Raw genomic sequence first — 16,861 nt, 5'->3', positions numbered from 1 at the left:
AACAGACCCTCAGACACAAGAACAGACCCTCAGACGTAAGAACAGACCCTCAGACTCAAGAATAGACTCTCCGACACAAGAACAGACCCTCAGACGCGAGAACAGACCCTCAGACTCAAGAACAGACCCTCAGACGTAAGAACAGACCCTCAGACACAAGAACAGACGCAAGAACAGACGCGAGAACAGACCCTCAGACACAAGAACAGACCTCCAGACTCAAGAACAGACCTCCAGACACGAGAACAGACCTCCAGACATAAGAACAGACCTCCAGACTCAAGAACAGACCCTCAGACTCGAGAACAGACCTCCAGACGTAAGAACAGACCCTCAGACTCGAGAACAGACCCTCAGACTCAAGAACAGACCTCCAGACTCAAGAACAGACCCTCAGACTCAAGAACAGACCCTCAGACTCAAGAACAGACCCTCAGACGCAAGAACAGACCCTCAGACTCGAGAACAGACCTCCAGACGCGAGAACAGACCCTCAGACTCAAGAACAGACCTCCAGACTCAAGAACAGACCTCCAGACACAAGAACAGACCTCCAGACTCAAGAACAGACCCTCAGACTCGAGAACAGACCCTCAGACTCAAGAACAGACCCTCAGACTCAAGAACAGACCTCAGACACAAGAACAGACCCTCAGACACAAGAACAGACCTCCAGACTCAAGAACAGACCCTCAGACACGAGAACAGACGCGAGAACAGACCCTCAGACACAAGAACAGACCTCCAGACTGAAGAACAGACCCTCAGACACAAGAACAGACCTCCAGACTCAAGAACAGACCTCCAGACACGAGAACAGACCTCCAGACGTAAGAACAGACCCTCAGACACAAGAACAGACCTCCAGACTCAAGAACAGACCTCCAGACACGAGAACAGACCTCCAGACTCAAGAACAGACCCTCAGACACAAGAACAGACCCTCAGACACAAGAACAGACCTCAGACACAAGAACAGACAGACTAAGAACAGACCTCAGAACAGACCTCCAGACACGAGAACAGACCTCCAGACTCAAGAACAGACCCTCAGACACGAGAACAGACACTCAGACTCGAGAACAGACCCTCAAACACGAGAACAGACGCGAGAACAGACCCTCAGACACAAGAACAGACGCAAGAACAGACGCGAGAACAGACCTCAGACTCAGAACAGAACAAGAACAGACGCGAGAACAGACCCTCAGACACAAGAACAGACCTCCAGACTCAAGAACAGACCTCCAGACACGAGAACAGACCCTCAGACTCAAGAACAGACACTCAGACACGAGAACAGACCTCCAGACATAAGAACAGACCTCCAGACTCAAGAACAGACCTCCAGACGTAAGAACAGACCCTCAGACTCAAGAACAGACCTCCAGACGCAAGCACAGACCCTCAGACTCGAGAACAGACCTCCAGACTCAAGAACAGACCCTCAGACACGAGAACAGACCCTCAGACTCGAGAACAGACCTCCAGACGCAAGCACAGACCCTCAGACTCGAGAACAGACTCTCAGACTCAAGAACAGACCCTCAGACTCGAGAACAGACCCTCAGACGCAAGAACAGACCTCAGACGCAAGACACAGACCTCAGACTCAGAACAGACCCTCAGACGCAAGAACAGACCCTCAGACTCAAGAACAGACCCTCAGACTCAAGAACAGACCCTCAGACTCGAGAACAGACCTCCAGACTCGAGAACAGACCTCCAGACTCGAGAACAGGCAAGGATCCGGCTCCCGTCGATTCTAAGAGCCGCTTCCTTCGCGACCGACTCATCACTACTAGCTAGTAAAGAAACAATCGCTATTAGCCTTTAGCCGTATATGCTGCATGTTGGTGTAAATAATGATATGTGTAAATGTCGATCATTCACACCTCTGTTCACAGCTCATTTACATCAGTGCAGGTCCAGTAACAAATGTACGACCAATATAATCACTTTACAACAGACCAATAGAAAACAGACTGTTTATGTGTCGGAGCTACAGCAGAAAACAAATAAACAAAACTAGCTTCAAAGTCGACATATTTCCAACACTCAGCCTCACACAGGCTCCTCCCACATCACAAGTCTGAACTAATAAATGTCCTTTTAATCCAGACTCAAACCGATTGTCCGTAAAAAAATAATATCTCAGTGTTTGGATCTGAGTCTGAGTGTAAACAAACACACGTGAGTCTGTGGTGTGTTCAGGGACAGTACGACACACACACACAAATGACTCCACAGATAAATACTGATGCAGAGTCACATATTTGGACATTTATTTGTCTGTAAATTGGATTAAATGAACAGAATAACGAGGTATAACCTGCCCACGGGAAATATCGGCCCCTATCAGCAAACATATCGGCCGATAATATTGGCCAACGGATATATCGGTCGGGCTCTACTGGAGACCATATCAAAGTTTCTCTTTCCTTCTCTTTCTCCCTCTGTCTCTCATCTCCCGCTCTCTCTCGTTCTGTCTCTTTCTCCCCCTCTCCTCCTCCTCTCCTCTGTGTGGAGCTGTGGGACGTCCTTGTCTCTCCTCCCTCTCTCTCCTTCCTTCTTTCATCCCTCTCTTTCTCTCTCTCTCCTTCCTTCATTCATCCTCCTCTCGTCGGTGGGAGGTCCTTGTCTCTCTCTCTCTCTCTCTCTCCGTCCTTCCTTCCTTCATCTCTCTCTCTCTCTCTCTGTCCTTCCTTCATCCCTTTCTCTCCCTCCCTCTCTCTCTGTCTCTCTCTCTCTCTCTCTCTCTCTCTCCGTCCTTCCTTCCTTCATCTCTCTCTCTCTCTCTCTCTCTGTCCTTCCTTCATCCCTCTCTCTCTCTCTCGTCGGTGGAGGTCCTTGTCTCTCTCTCTCTCTCTCTCTCCGTCCTTCCTTCCTTCATCTCTCTCTCTCTCTCTCTCTCTCTCTGTCCTTCCTTCATCCCTCTCTCTCTCTCTCGTCGGTGGGAGGTCCTTGTCTCTCTCTCTCTCTCTCTCTCCGTCCTTCCTTCCTTCATCTCTCTCTCTCTCTCTCTCTCTCTCTGTCCTTCCTTCATCTCTTTCTCTCTCTGTCGTTGTTGGGAGGTCCGTGTCTCTCTCTCTCTCTCCGTCCTTCCTTCCTTCATCCCCCTCTCTCTCTCTCCCTCCCTCTCTCTCTCTCTCTCTCTCTCTCTCTCTCTCATCAGTGGGAGGTCCTTGTCTCTCTCTCTCCGTCCTTCCTTCCTTCATCCCCCTCTCTCTCTCTCTCCCTCCCTCTCTCTCTCTCTCTCTCTCTCTCATCAGTGGGAGGTCCTTGTCTCTCTCTCTCCGTCCTTCCTTCCTTCATCTCTCTCTCTCTCTCTGTCGTCGGTGGGAGGTCCTTGTCTCTCTCTCTCTCCTTCCTTCATCTCTCTCTCTCTCTCTCTCTCTCTGTGTCGTCTGTGGGAGGTCCTTGTCTCTCTCTCTCTCTCCTTCTCCTTCTCCTCTCTCTTCTCTCTCCTTCTCTCATCTCTCTCTCTCTCTCTCTCTCTCTCTCTCTCTCTCTCTCTCTCTCTGTCGTCTGTGGGAGGTCTTGTCTCTCTTCTCTCTCTCTCTCTCTCTCTCTTCTCTCTCTCTCTCTCTCTCTCTCTCTCTCTCTCTCTCTCTCTCTCTCTCTCTCTCTCTGTCGTCTGTGGGAGGTCCTTGTCTCTCTCTCTCTCTCTCTCTCTCTCTCTCTGTCGTCTGTGGGAGGTCCTTGTCTCTCTCTCTCTCTCTCTCTCTCTCTCTCCTCTTCGTCTGTGGGAGGTCTTGTCCTTGTCTCTCTCTCTCTCTCTCTCTCTCTCTCTCTCTGTCGTCTGTGGGAGGTCCTTGTCTCTCTCTCTCTCTCTCTCTCTCTCTCTCTCTGTCGTCTGTGGGAGGTCCTTGTCTCTCTCTCTCTCCTTCCTTCCTCTCTCTCTCTCTCTCTCTCTCTCTCTCTCTCTCTGTCGTCTGTGGGGGGTTCTCTCTCTCTCTCTCTGTCTCTCTCTCTCTCTCTCTCTCTCTCCGTCCGTCTCTCTCTCTCTCTCTCTCTCTCTCTCTCTCTCTGTCTCTCGTCCTTGTCGTTCTCTGAGTCTCGGAGGAGGAGAGATAAGAACAGACTGAACCCAGACACTTTACACTCGTTTAACAACTCCAAAGAACGAGGGAGGGACAGAGGGAGGGAGAGAAGAGAGAGGAAAAGAGGGAAGGAGAGAGATCAAGAGATTGGAGGAGAGGTAGACAGAGGGAGAGGGGGAGAGGAGAAACAGAGGGAGCGGAGAAAGAGAGAGAGAGGGAGAGAGCGGGGAGAAGAGAAACAGAGCAAGTGGAGAAAGAGAGAGGAAGAGAGGGAGGGGGAAAGAGAAGGAGGGAGGGGGGTGAGAGAGGAGAAACGAGAGGGGGGGAGAAAAGAAAGAGAGAGGGGGAGAGAGAGGGGAGAAAAAAGAGAGAGAAAGAGGGAGGGAGGGAGAGAAGAAATAGAGAGGGGATGGAGAAAGAGAGGGAGGGAGAGGAAGAGAGAGGAGAAAAGGGAGGGAGGGAGAAAGAGAGAGAGAGGAGGGGAAGAGAGAGAAGAGAAACAGAGGGAGTGGAGAGAGAGGGAGAGGAAAAGAGAGATGAGAAATGAGCGAGAGGGAGAAGAGAGGATGTGGAGAGAGGAAAGAGGGAGTGGAGAGAGAGAGAGAGAGAGAGGGAGGAAGAAAGAGGAAAAGAGGCTGAGATAGAGGAAGGGGGGAGAGAGAGAAGAGAAAGAGAAAGGGTTTGGAGAAAGAGAGAGAGAGAGGGAGAGGAAGAGAGAAATGAGAAAAGAGAGCGAGAGAGAGAGAGAGGGAGGGAGAAACAGCAAAAGTGGAGGAAGAGAGAGAAGAGAAACAGAGAGGGAGGGATGGAGAAAAGAGAAAGAGGGGAGGAGAAGAGAGGATGTGGAGAGAGGAAAGAGGGAGTGGAGAGAGAGAGAGAGAGGGAGGAGTAAAAGTTGGATGTTTTGTTTTCTTTTGTTCTGATTTTTTTTTTTTTTTTTTTCTCTTGGACTTTGTGATTTTATTTTTATGAATGAAACAAACAGATTTTCCTTTTTTTTCCCACAACAACAAAACAGTAAATAAAGGTTTACCGGGTCCCAGGTCAGATCTGTGGAGAGGCGACTCACAGTGTCTAGAGTTTGTTTATTTTTTTTTGTTTTTTCGAAGGATTTTTGAGCCGTAAAAACCTGCTCCTGCGACCGAATAAATGTCAAGTGGAGCTGTTTAAAGTCGCACTGCGGAACATTCCAGACAGAGCGACGACGTCTCCGTGGAAACAAACGGGTGACGGGTCCACAGACGAAAAGTTACACAGTGCAGCTTTAAGAACAACAACAAACTCTTCAACTGTTTGTTTCCATCTTTTTGTCCTTCTCCTTTCCTTTTCTCACTCTGTCTTTCTCTCCCTCTCTTACTCATTCTCTTCTTCTTCTCTCTCACTCTTTTTCTCTCTTTTCTCTCTCCTCTTTCTCTCTCTCACTATTTTCTCTCTCTCTTTTCTCTCCCCTTCTCTCTTTTTTCTCTCTGTCTCTCCATCCCTTTCTCTCACTCTTTTCTCTCCCTCCCTTTCTCTCTCTCTCTCACACTCTTTTCTCTCTGCCATTCTCATCTCTCGCTCTTTTCTTTATCTCTTTCTCTCACTCTTTTCTCTCTCTCTCTCTCCCTTTTTCTCTCTGTCATTCCTTTCTCTCTCCGTTTCTCTCTCTCTCCCTCTCCCTCTCCCTTTTTCTCTCTGTCTCTCTTTTCTCTCCCTCCCTTTCTCTCACTCTTTTCTCTCTCTTACTCTTTTCTCTCTCTCTCTCACTCTTTTCTCTCTCTCTCTCTGTTTCTCTCTCTCCCTTTCTCTCTCTCTCTTTTTCTCTCTCTCTCTGTTTCTCTCTCTCCCATTCTCTCTCACTCTTTTCTCTCTCTCTCTCTGTTTCTCTCTCTCCCTTTCTCTCTCACTCTTTTCTCTCTCTCTCTTTTCTCTCTCTCCTTTCTCTCTCTCTCTTTTCTCTCTCTTACTCTCTTTCTCTCTCTCTCTCTCTCTCTTCTCTCTCTTTTCTCTCTCTCTCGTTCTCTCTCACTCTTTTCTCTCTCTCTCTTTTCTCTCTCTCTCTCTTTTCTCTCTCTCCCTTTCTCTCACTCTTTTCTCTCTCTCTCTCTCCCTTTTCTCTCTCTCTCTCTGTTTCTCTCTCTCCCTTTCTCTCTCACTCTTTTCTCTCTCTTCTCACCCTTTTCTCTCTCTCTCTCTGTTTCTCTCTCTCCCGTTCTCTCTCACTCTTTTCTCTCTCTCTCTCACCCTTTTCTCTCTCTCTCTCTGTTTCTCTCTCTCCCTTTCTCTCTCACTCTTTTTCTCTCACTTTTTTCTCTCTCTTCATTTCTCTCCCTCTTTTCTCTCTCTATTTCTCACTCTTTTCTCTGTCACTCTTTAGTCTCTCTCTGTTTTTCCCTCTCCGTTTCTCTCTCCCTCTTTTCTCTCCCTCTCTCTTTTCTCTCTTTCTCTCCCTCTCTTTTCTCTCCCTCTCTCTTTTCTCTCTTTCTCTCCCTCTCTTTTCTCTCCCTCTCTCTTTTTTCTCTCTTTCTCTCTCTCTCTTGTGGAGGTTGGGTGTTTTTGGTTTTTGGAGGAGACGCTGCAGAAACGTCGTGACTGTTTTTGTGCTGAAGAAGGTGATAGACAGAAGAGAGGGATGACGGAACGAGAGGAGAGGAGGAGAGAAATACACAAGAAAGAAAGATAGAAAGAAAGATAGATAGATAGACCTGGTTTAGTCCTGGTCCTCATTCTCGCTCCCTCTTTCTCTTTTACTCCTCTCTCTCCATCCCTCTTTCTTTCTCTCTCTTTCTCCTTTACCTCATTCTCTTTCTTAGTCCTGGTTTAGTTCTGGTTTAGTCCTGGTTTAGTCCTGGTTTAGTTCTGGTTTAGTCCTGGTTTAGTTCTGGTTTAGACCTGGTTTAGTCCTGGTTTAGTCCTGGTTTAGTCCTGGTTTAGTTCTGGTTTAGACCTAGTTTAGTCCTGGTTTAGTCCTGTTATAGTCCTGGTTTAGTCCTGTTTTAGTCCTGTTTAGTCCTGGTTTAGTCCTGGTTTAGTCCTGTTATAGTCCTGGTTTAGTCCTGGTTTAGTCCTGTTATAGTCCTGGTTTAGTCCTGGTTTAGTTCTGGTTTAGTCCTGGTTTAGTCCTTGTTTAGTCCTGGTTTAGTCCTGGTTTAGTTCTGGTTTAGTCCTGGTTTAGTTCTGGTTTAGTCTTGGTTTAGACCTGGTTTAGTCCTGGTTTTAGTCCTGGTTTAGTTCTGGTTTAGACCTGGTTTAGTCCTGGTTTAGTCCTGGTTTAGTTTAGTTCTGGTTTAGTCCTGGTTTAGTCCTGGTTTAGTCCTGGTTTAGTCCTGTTATAGTCCTGGTTTAGTTCTGGTTTAGACCTAGTTTAGTCCTGGTTTAGTCCTGTTATAGTCCTGGTTTAGTCCTGTTATAGTCCTGGTTTAGTCCAGGTTTAGTCCTGGTTTAGTCCTGTTATAGTCCTGGTTTAGACCTGGTTTAGTCCTGGTTTAGTCCTGGTTTAGTTCTGGTTTAGTCCTGGTTTAGTCCTGTTTTAGTCCTGGTTTAGTTCTGGTTTAGTCCTGGTTCAGTCCTAGTTCAGTCCTGGTTTAGTCCTGGTTTACTTCTGGTTTAGTCCTGGTTTAGTCCTGGTTCAGTCCTAGTTCAGTCCTGGTTTAGTCCTGGTTTAGATCTGGTTTAGACCTGGTTTAGTCCTGGTTTAGTCCTGGTTTAGTTCTGGTTTAGATCTGGTTTAGTCCTGGTTTAGATCTGGTTTAGTCCTGTTTCAGTCCTGGTTTAGTCCTGGTTTAGTCCTGTTTATAGTCCTGGTTTTAGTCCTGGTTTAGTTCTGGTTTAGTCCTGGTTTAGTCCTTTGTTTAGTCCTGGTTTAGTCCTGGTTTAGTCCTGGTTTAGTCCTGGTTTAGTCCTGGTTCAGTCCTAGTTCAGTCCTGGTTTAGTCCTGGTTTAGATCTGGTTTAGACCTGGTTTAGTCCTAGTTTAGTCCTGGTTTAGTTCTGGTTTAGACCTGGTTTAGATCTGGTTTAGTCCTGGTTTAGATCTGGTTTAGTCCTGGTTTAGATCTGGTTTAGACCTGGTTTAGTCCTGGTTTAGTCTTGGTTTAGTCCTGGTTTAGTTCTGGTTTAGTTCTGTTATAGTCCTGGTTTAGTCCTGGTTTAGTTCTGGTTTAGACCTAGTTTAGTCCTGGTTTAGTCCTGTTATAGTCCTAGTTTAAGTCCAGGTTTAGTCCTGGTTTAGTCCTAGTTTAGTCCTGGTTTAGTCCTGGTTAGTTCTGGTTTAGTCCTGGTTTAGTCCTGGTTCAGTCCTGGTTTAGTCCTGGTTTAGTCCTGGTTCAGTCCTGGTTTAGTCCTGGTTTAGTCCTGGTTTAGTCCTGGTTTCAGTCCTGGTTCAGTCCTGGTTTAGTCCTGGTTTAGTCCTGGTTCAGTCCTGGTTTAGTCCTGGTTTTAGTCCTTTTTAGTCCTGGTTTAGTCCTGTTTAGTCCTGGTTTAGTCCTGGTTTAGTCCTGGTTTAGTCCTGGTTCAGATTCAGTCTTGTTTAGTTGCATGTTTGATTTTGTCCTTTGGGGTCTTTCTCTCTCTCTCTCTTTCTCTCTCTCTCCTCCTCCTCCTCTCTCCCTCTCTCTCTCCTTTCTCTTCTTCTTTCCCTCTCTTTTCTTTTCTCTTTCCTCCTCTCTCCTCCTCCCCTCCCGCTCTTCTCTCTCTCTCCACCCCTCCGTCTCTCTCTTCCCCTCTTTCTCCCTCCTTCTCTCTCCGTCTCTTCTCGGTCCGGAGCCTGTTGCCATGGAAACGCGGGAGACGAGGCTCCGCCGCCCGACTCCCAAAAAATGCATTATCTTTTTCCTCTCCTCTCCTCCGTCCATCCCCCACTCTTTCTCTCTCCCTCCGTTTCTCTTCTCCCTTTTTCTCTCTTTCTCTCTCTCGCGCCGCTCTCTCCCTCTCTCCTTTCCTCCCAGAATCCCTCCATCTCTCTCTTCCTCTCCCTGTTTTTTTCACTCCTCTTCTCTCTCTCTCTCTCGCCTTTTCTCTCTCTTTCTTTCTCTCTCCCTCCTTTCTTTCTCTCTCCCTGTCCTTCTTTCCTCTTTTTCTCTCTTCTTTTCCCTCTCTTTATTTCTCTCTTTCTTTTCTTCTCCTCTCTTTTCTATCTCTCTCTCTCTTTTTTTCTTTCTTCCCCCTCTCCTCTCTCTCTCTCTCTCTCTCTCTCTTTCACAGATGGTCAGATGTCGTATTCTCTCCGTTCTTTCACCACAGAAACGGAGGAAAAACAAAAACAAACTCAATTTTATCTTTCCTTTTTCTTTCTTTCTTTCTCTCCTCTCGTTCGTCATCATTACCTCACTCACCCCTCGCTCTCTCTCTCTCTCTCTCTCTCTCTCCATCCTCCTGTTTCCTTCTCACTCTCCCCTCCTCCTTCTCTTCCTCACACTCTCTCTCTCTTTTTTATCCTTCTCTCTTTCTCTTCTCACTCCTGTCTTTCTCTCTTTTCTGTCGTTCATTACAATTACCTCACCTACTCCTCTTCTCTCTCTTCTCTCTTCTTCTCTTCTTTCTCATTCTCTTCTCTCCTCTCCTCCCTTTCTCTCTCCTCTCCTCCCTTTCTCTCTCCTCTCCTCCTTTTCTCTCTTCTCTCCTCCCTTTCTCTCTTCTCTCCTCCTTTTCTCTCTTCTCTCCTCCCTTTCTCTCTTCTCTTCTCTCCTCTTCTCTCCTCCTCTCTCTCTTCTCTCCTCCTTCTCTCTCTTCTCTCTCCCTTTCTCTCTTCTCTCCTCCCTTTCTCTCTTCTCTCCTCTTCTCCTTTCTCTCTTCTCTCCTCCCTCTTCTTCTCTTCTCTCTCTCTCTCTCTCTCCTCTTTCCTCTCTCTCTCCTCTCCTCTTCTCTCTCTCTTCTCTCTCTCTCCTCCTCTCCTCTTCTCCTCCTCTCTTTTCTCTCTTCTCTCCTCTTCTCTCTTCTCTCCTCCTTTTCTCTCTTCTCTCCTCCCTTTCTCTCTTCTCCTTTTCCTCTTCTCTTCCTCTTCTCCTTCTCTTTCTCTCTCCTCCTCTTTTCTCTCTCCTTTCTCCTCTTCTCTTCTTCCTTTTCTCTCTCTCATCTCCTCCTTTTCTCTCTTCTCTCCTCTTTTTCTCTTCTCTCCTCTCCTCCTTCTCCTCTCTCTTTCTTTCTCTCTTCCTCTCCTCCCTCCTTTATCTCTTCTCTCCTCCTTCTCTCTCTTCTCTCCTCCTTTTCTCTCCCTCCCTCTCTTTCTCTCTCCTCTCCTCCCTTCTCTCTTCTCTCCTTCCTTTCTCTCTTCTCTCTCTCCTTTTCTCTCTCTCTCTCTCCCTTTCTCTCTTCTCTCCTCCCTTTCTCTCTTCTCTCCTCCCTTTCTCTCTTCTCTCCTCCTTTTTTCTCTTCTCTCCTCCCTTTCTCTCCTCTCTCCTCTCCTCTTTCTATCTTCTCTCCTCCTTTCTCTCTTTTCCTCTCTCTTTTCTATTCCTCTCTTCTCTCTCTCTTTCTCTTCTCTTTCTCTCTCTTTTCTCTCTCTCTCTCTTCTCTCATTCTCTCTCTCTCCTCCCTTCTCTCTTCTCTCTCTCTCTCTCTCTCTCTCTTTCTCTCTCCTCTTTTCTCTCTTTTCTCTTCTCTCTCTCCTCTTTTCTCTCTTCTCTCTCTTTTCTCTTTTCTCTCTCCCTTTCTCTCTCCTCTCTCCTTTCTCTCTTCTCTTCTTCCTTTCTCTCTCTCTCTCTCTCTCTCCACTTCTCTCTTCTCTCTCTCTTCTCTCTCTCTCTCTCTCTTCTCTCTCTCTCTCTCCCTCCTTCTCTCTTCTCTCTCTCTCCTCTCTCTCTCTTTTTCTCTCTCTCTCTCCTCTCTCTCTCTCTCTCTCTCCTCTCTCTTCTCTCTCTCTCTCTCTCTCTCTCTCTCTTCTCTCTCTTCTCTCTTCCTTCTCTCTTCTCTCTCTTCTCTCTCTCCTCTCTCTTCTCTCTCTCCTTTCTCTTCTTCTCTCTCTCTCTTCTCTCTCCCTCTCTATCTTCCTCTTCTCTCTCTCTCTTTCTCTCTCTCTCTCTCTCTCTCTCTCTCTTCTCTCTTCTCTCCTCCTCTCTTCTCTCTTCTTCTCTCTCTCTTCTCCTCTTCTCTCCTTTCTCTCTCTCTCCTTCTTCTCTCTTCTCTCTCTCCTTTTCTCTCTTCTCTCCTTCTTCTTCTCTCTCTCTCTCTCTCTCTCTCTACACTTCTTCCTTCCTTCTCTCTCTCTTCTTTCTTTCTTCTTCTCACTCCTCTCTCTTCTTCTCTCTCTTTCTCCTCGTTACCTCTCTCTCTCCTCTCTTCTCCCTTTCTCTCCGTCTCCCTCTCTTTCTCTCTCTCTCTCTCTCTCTTTCTTCTCACTCCTCCCTTTCTCTCTTCTCTTCTCTCTGTCTCCTCATCTTTCCTTCTTTTCCTTTCTCTTCTCTCTCTCTCTCTCTTCTCTCTCTTTCCTCTCCATTCTCTCTCTGTCCTCTCTCTCTCTCTCCTCTCTCTCTCTATCCTCTTCTCTTTCTCTCCTCTTTTAATTCCTCTCATCCTTCTTTCCTCCTCTTCCTTGTCTCTCTTCATTCTCTCCCTCTCTCATCCTCCTCTCTCTTCTCTCTCTCCTCTCTCTCTCTCTCTCTCTCTCTCTCTCACTCCCCCTCTCACACTCCCTCTCTTTTAAACCCTTCTCTTTCTTTCTCTCTCTTTCTCTATTATTCTTCCTCTCTCTCTCCCTCTCTCCTCCTTCTCTCTCTTCTCTCTCTCTCTCTTTCTCTTTCATTATCTTTACCTCGCTCACCCTCTCTCGCCCCTGAGGTTGGATTCACATGTGTTTTAATAGGGAGAGAGAAAGTGACCAGAGTCCTGGTTTAGTCCAGTTTAGTCCAGTCCGGGTCAGTCCTTAGTCCTGGTTTAGTCCAGTTTTAGTCCTGGGTCCTGAGTTCAGTCCTGGTTTAGTCTGGTTTCCTGGTTTAGTCCCTGGTTCCAGTCCTGGTTTAGTCCTTGGGTTCCAGTCTCTGTCGGTTCCAGTCCTGGTTAGTCCTGGTTTAGTCCTGGTTCAGCCTGGTTCAGTCCTGGTTCAGTCCTGGGTTGTCCTGGGTTCAGTCCTGGTTCAGTCCTGGTTCAGTCCTGGTTCAGTCCTGGTTTAGTCGTCCTGGTTCATCAGTCCTGGTTCAGTCCTGGTTAGTCCTGGTTTAGTCCTGGTTCCTGGTTCAGTCCTGGTCAGTCAGTCCTGGTTTCAGTCCTGGGTGGTTAGTCCTGGTTCAGTCCTGGTTCAGTCCTGGTTAGTCCTGGTTTAGTCCTGGTCCTGGTTTAGTCCTGGTTTAGTTCTCCTGGTAGTCCTGGTTCAGTCCTGGTTTAGTCCTGGGTTTAGTCCTGGTTCAGTCCAGTCCTGGTTCAGTCCTGGTTCAGTCCTGGTTTTCCTGGTTTAGTCCTGGTTCAGTCCTGGTTTCAGTCTGGGTTAGTCCTGGTTCAGTCCTGTTCAGTTTAGTCCTGGTGGTTCAGTCCTGGTTTCAGTCCTGGTTTAGTCCTGGTTAGTCCTGGTTCAGTCCTGGTTCAGTCCTGGTTCAGTCCTGGTTTAGTCCTGGTTTAGTCCTGGTTTAAGTCTGGTTCAGTCCTGGTCCTGGTTTAGTCAGTCCTGGTTCATCCTGGTTTAGTTCCTGTTTAGTCTGGTTCAGTCCTGGTTCAGTCCTGGTTTATCCTGGTCCTTTAGTCCTGGTTTAGTCCTGGTGTTCAGTCCTGGTTCAGTCCTGGTTTCCTGGTTCAGTCCTGGTTTAGTCCTGGTTTAGTCCTGGTTCAGTCCTGGTCAGTCCTGGTTCTTGTTTAGTCCTGGTTTAGTCCTGGGTCTGGTTAGTCCTGGTTTAGTCTGGTTTAGTCCTGGTTTAGTCCTGTTTAGTCCTGGTTTAGTCCTGTTTAGACCTGGTTTAAGTCCTGGGTTTAGTCTTGGTTTAGTCTCTGGTTCAGTCCTGGTTTAGTCCTGGTTTAGTCCTGGTTTAGTCCTGGTTCATCCTGTTTAGTCCTGGTTCAGTCCTGGTTCAGTCCTGGTTCAGTCCTGTTTAGTCCTGGTTTAGTCCTGGTTTCAGTCCTGGTTTAGTCCTGGTTTCAGTCCCTGGTTCAGTCCTGGTTCAGTCCTGGTTCAGTCCAGTCCTGGTTTCAGTCCTGGTTTCATCCTGGAGTCCTGGTTCAGTCCTGGTTCAGTCCTGGTTAGTCCTGGTTTCAGTCCTGGTTCAGTCCTGGTTTAGTCCTGGTTCAGTCCTGGTGGTTCAGTCCTGGTCCTGGTTCAGTCCTGGTTCAGTTCCTGGTTTATCCTGGTTCAGTCCTGGTTTAGTCCTGGTTTAGTTCAGTCCTGGTTCAGTCCTGGTTCAGTCCAGTCCTGGTTCAGTCCTGGTTTAGTCCTGGTTTAGTCCTGGTCAGTCCTGGTTTCAGTCCTGGTTTCAGTCCTGGTTTAGTCCTGGTTCAGTCCTGGTTTAGTCCTGGTTCAGTCCTGGTGTAGTCCTGGTTTAGTCCTGGTTTAGTCCTGGTTTAGTCCTGGTTCAGTCCTGGTTCAGTCCTGGTTCAGTCCTGGAGGTTGTTGGTTCTATTCTCTCTGTGTTTGTGTTCAGTCATGTGGAGTCGGAGCGCAGCGCCCTCAAGAGGAGAGAGTGGGAACGGCGCACACAGGAGGTTCAGCAGGACGACGACCTGTTCTCCACCGGATTCAACCTGTTTGGAGAACCCTACAAAGTGAGTCAGATGCCCTCCCGCCAGTCTGGGTTTATAGTCCAGGTTTAGTCCTGGTTTTGCTCTAGTTTTATCCCAGTTTAGACCTAGTTTAGAGTTGATATAGTTCTGGTTTAGAACTTTTTTAGTCCTGGTTTAAACCTGGTTTAGTCCTGGTTTAGACCTTTTTTAGGCCTGGTTTAGCCCTGGTTAAGTCTTGGTTTATAGTCTGGGTTTAGTCCTGATTTTGCTCTCATTCAATCCCGGTTTAGTTCCGGTTTAGACCCGTCCTAAATCCTGATTTAGACCTAGTTTAGTCCTGGTTTAGTCCTGGTTTAGTCCTGGTTAGTCCTGGTTTAGTCTTGATTTAGTCCTGGTTTGGTTTAGTCTGGTTTTAGTCTGGTTTTCTGGTTTAGTCTGGTTTAGTCCTGGTTTTCTTGGTTTAGTCCTGGTTTAGTCTGGTTTAGTTTTTAGTCTGGTTTAGCTGGTTTAGTCCTGTTTAGTTCTGGTTTAGTCCTGGTTTAGTCTGGTTTAGTCCTGGTTTGTTTAGTCCTGGTTTAGTCCTGGTTTAGTCCTTTTTATAGTCCTGGTTTAGTCCTGGTTTAGTCTGGTTTAGTCTGGTTTTCTGGTTTAGTCTGTTTAGTCTGGTTTAGTCCTGGTTTGTCTGGTTTAGTCTGGTTAGTCTGGTTTAGTCCTGGTTTAGTCTGGTTTAGTCTGGTTTTTGGTTTAGTCCTGGTTTAGTCTTGGTTTAGTCCTGGTTTAGTCCTGGTTTAGTGGTTTAGTCCTGGTTTAGTTGGTAGTCCTGGTTTAGTCTGGTTTAGTCCTGGTTTAGTCTGGTTTAGTCCTGGTTTAGTCCTGTTTAGTCCTGGTTTAGTCCTGGTTATCCTGGTTTATCCTGGTTTAGTCTGGTTTAGTCCTGGTTAGTCGGTTTACCTGGTTAGTCTGGCTGGTTTAGTCCTGGTTTAGTCCTGGTTTAGTCCTGGTTTAGTCCTGGTTTTGTCCTGGTTTAGTCTTGGTTTAGACCTGGTTTAGTCCTGGTTTAGTCCTGGTTTAGTCCTGTTTATCCTGGTTTATCCTGGTTTAGTCTGGTTTAGTCCTGGTTTATCTGGTTTAGTCCTGGTTTTAGTCCTGGTTTAGTCCTGGTTTAGACCTGGTTTAGTCCTGGTTTAGTCCTGGTTTAGTCTGGTTTAGTCTGGTTTAGTCCTGGTTTAGTCCTGGTTTAGTCCTGGTTTAGTTGGTTTAGTCCTGGTTTAGTCCTGGTTTAGTCTGGTTTAGTCCTGGTTTAGTCCTGGTTTAGTCCTGTTTAGTTTAGTCCTGGTTTAGTCCTGGTTTAGTCTGGTTTAGTCCTGGTTTAGTCCTGGTTTAGTCCTGGTTTAGTCCTGGTTTAGTCCTGGTTTAGTCCTGGTTTAGTCCTGGTTTAGTCCTGGTTTAGTCCTGGTTTTAGTCCTGGTTTAGTCCTGGTTTAGTCCTGGTTTAGTCCTGGTTTTAGTCTCCTGGTTTAGTCCTGGTTTAGTCCTGGTTTAGTCTGGTTTACCTGGTTTAGTCCTGGTTTAGTCCTGGTTTAGTCCTGGTTTAGTGGTTTAGACCTGGTTTAGTCCTGGTTTAGACCTGGTTTAGTCCTGGTTTAGTCCTGGTTTATTCCTCTTGTATTTTGAGTGTTTTTTTGTTTTTTTTCTGTTCATCTTTGACTCTGTTGGAGTTAATCCGGTTTAATCCTGTTCGTGCTGTTGTAATGATCTTGTCTCTACACTCCTCCTCTCATCTCTCTTTCTTTCTTTCTTTTTCTCTTTCTTTCTTTTTCTTTTTCTCTTTTCTATTTTTCTTTCTCTTTCTTTTTTTCTCTGACGCTCACGTTGATTAAAACGTAAAATATTAAACACAAACAATTCCAAATTTAAAGATATTTACTTGATGTTTATGTTGTCTCTCTCTCTTTTCCTCTCATCTGTCTTTCTCTCTCCTCTCATCTTTTATCTCTCTTCCTCTGTCTCTCTCCTTCTGTCTCTTCTCCTCTCCTCTTCTCTCTTTGGTCTCTCTCTCTTCTCGTCTCTTGTCTCTCTCTCTTCTCGTCTCTTGTCTCTCTCTCTTCTCGTCTGTCTCTCTCTCTTCTCGTCTCTTGTTTTGTCTCTCTCTCTTCTCGTCTCTTGTTTTGTCTCTCTCTCTTCTCGTCTCTTGTCTCTCTCTCTTCTCGTCTCTTGTCTCTCTCTCTTCTCGTCTCTTGTTCTCTCTCTTCTCGTCTCTTGTCACTCTTCTTCCGTTTTCCCTCTCGTCTTTCTTCTTCTGTCTTTCTCTTCTCATCTCTTCTCCTCTCCTCTCTCTTGTCTCTCTCCTCTCTTTTCTTCTGTCTCTCACCTCTCTTCTCTTCTTTCTTCTGTCTCTCTCTAATCTCTTCTCTCTCTCGACTTTCTTCTCATCTTTTATCTCTCTTCTTCTGTCTCTCTCTTCTCATCTCTTCTGTGTCTCTCCTCTGTCGTCTATTCTCTCTCTCTTCTCTCTCTTCTCGTCTCTTGTCTTTCTTTTTCTGTCTCTCCTCTCATCTTCTTCTGTCTCTCTCTTCTTCTTTCTCTCTTGTCTCCTCCCACCTCTCTTCTTCTTTCTCTCTTCTCATCTCTTTTCTCTCTTCTCTCCTCTTACCTCTCTTCTTCTTCTGACTCTCTCTTCTCGTCTCTCTTCTTCTCTCTCTCTTCTCTCTCTCTCTCTCTCTTCTTGTCTCTCTTCTGTTTCTTTCTTTTCTCTCGTCTCATCCCTTCTTCTTTTCTCTCTTTCTTTTGGCAGACGAGTAAAGGCGACGCGTTGGCGAGTCTCTTTCTTTTCTCTCATCTCATCCCTTCTTCTTTTCTCTCTTTCTTTTTGGCAGACGAGTAAAGGCGACGCGTTGGCGAATCGCGTTCAGAACACTCTGGGCTCCTACGAAGAGATGAAGGACCTGCTCACCAACCAGTCCAACCAGACGCACTTAGTGGGCGTGCCCAAAGGGGGCGGGCCCAACAGCCTGCAGACCCCGCCCACCTCTCTACAAACCCCGCCCGCTTCCCTACAGACTCCTCCCACCTCCCTCCTGACTCCTCCCACCGCCGCCACCGAGCGAACGACGACGGATCGACCCCCCGCCGCCGCCTCCGCCGAGCAAGACGCGCCCGCCGACAAGAGACTCAACATGCAGCCGCCGCCCGCCAACCCCCCCGC

At 47.0% G+C, this 16,861-nt stretch overlaps 1 protein-coding gene and 1 pseudogene across 1 annotated transcript in view; one reads left to right on the top strand and one right to left on the bottom strand.

The window, feature by feature from the left end:
• Positions 1-1,989: 1,989 nt before the first annotated feature.
• Positions 1,990-11,344, bottom strand: LOC129410713 (trichohyalin-like; annotated as a pseudogene).
• A 2,235-nt stretch (positions 11,345-13,579) lies between these two features.
• aff2 (AF4/FMR2 family, member 2) overlaps positions 13,580-16,861 on the top strand; it is a gene marked incomplete at its 5' end in the record, with an annotated part of 94,120 nt that continues 90,838 nt past the window's right edge. The window contains 2 exons of the mRNA XM_055159571.1: positions 13,580-13,699; positions 16,533-16,859. Coding sequence (XP_055015546.1) covers positions 13,580-13,699; positions 16,533-16,859 — 447 coding nt within the window. The remainder of the gene's footprint in view (positions 13,700-16,532; positions 16,860-16,861) is intronic.

The sequence above is a fragment of the Boleophthalmus pectinirostris genome, unplaced genomic scaffold (genome assembly GCF_026225935.1).
Source record: "Boleophthalmus pectinirostris isolate CB_2022bp ecotype Guang Dong unplaced genomic scaffold, ASM2622593v1 HiC_scaffold_23, whole genome shotgun sequence".
Lineage (NCBI taxonomy): Eukaryota > Metazoa > Chordata > Actinopteri > Gobiiformes > Gobiidae > Boleophthalmus > Boleophthalmus pectinirostris.
This window is presented reverse-complemented; position numbering and strand designations above follow the sequence as displayed.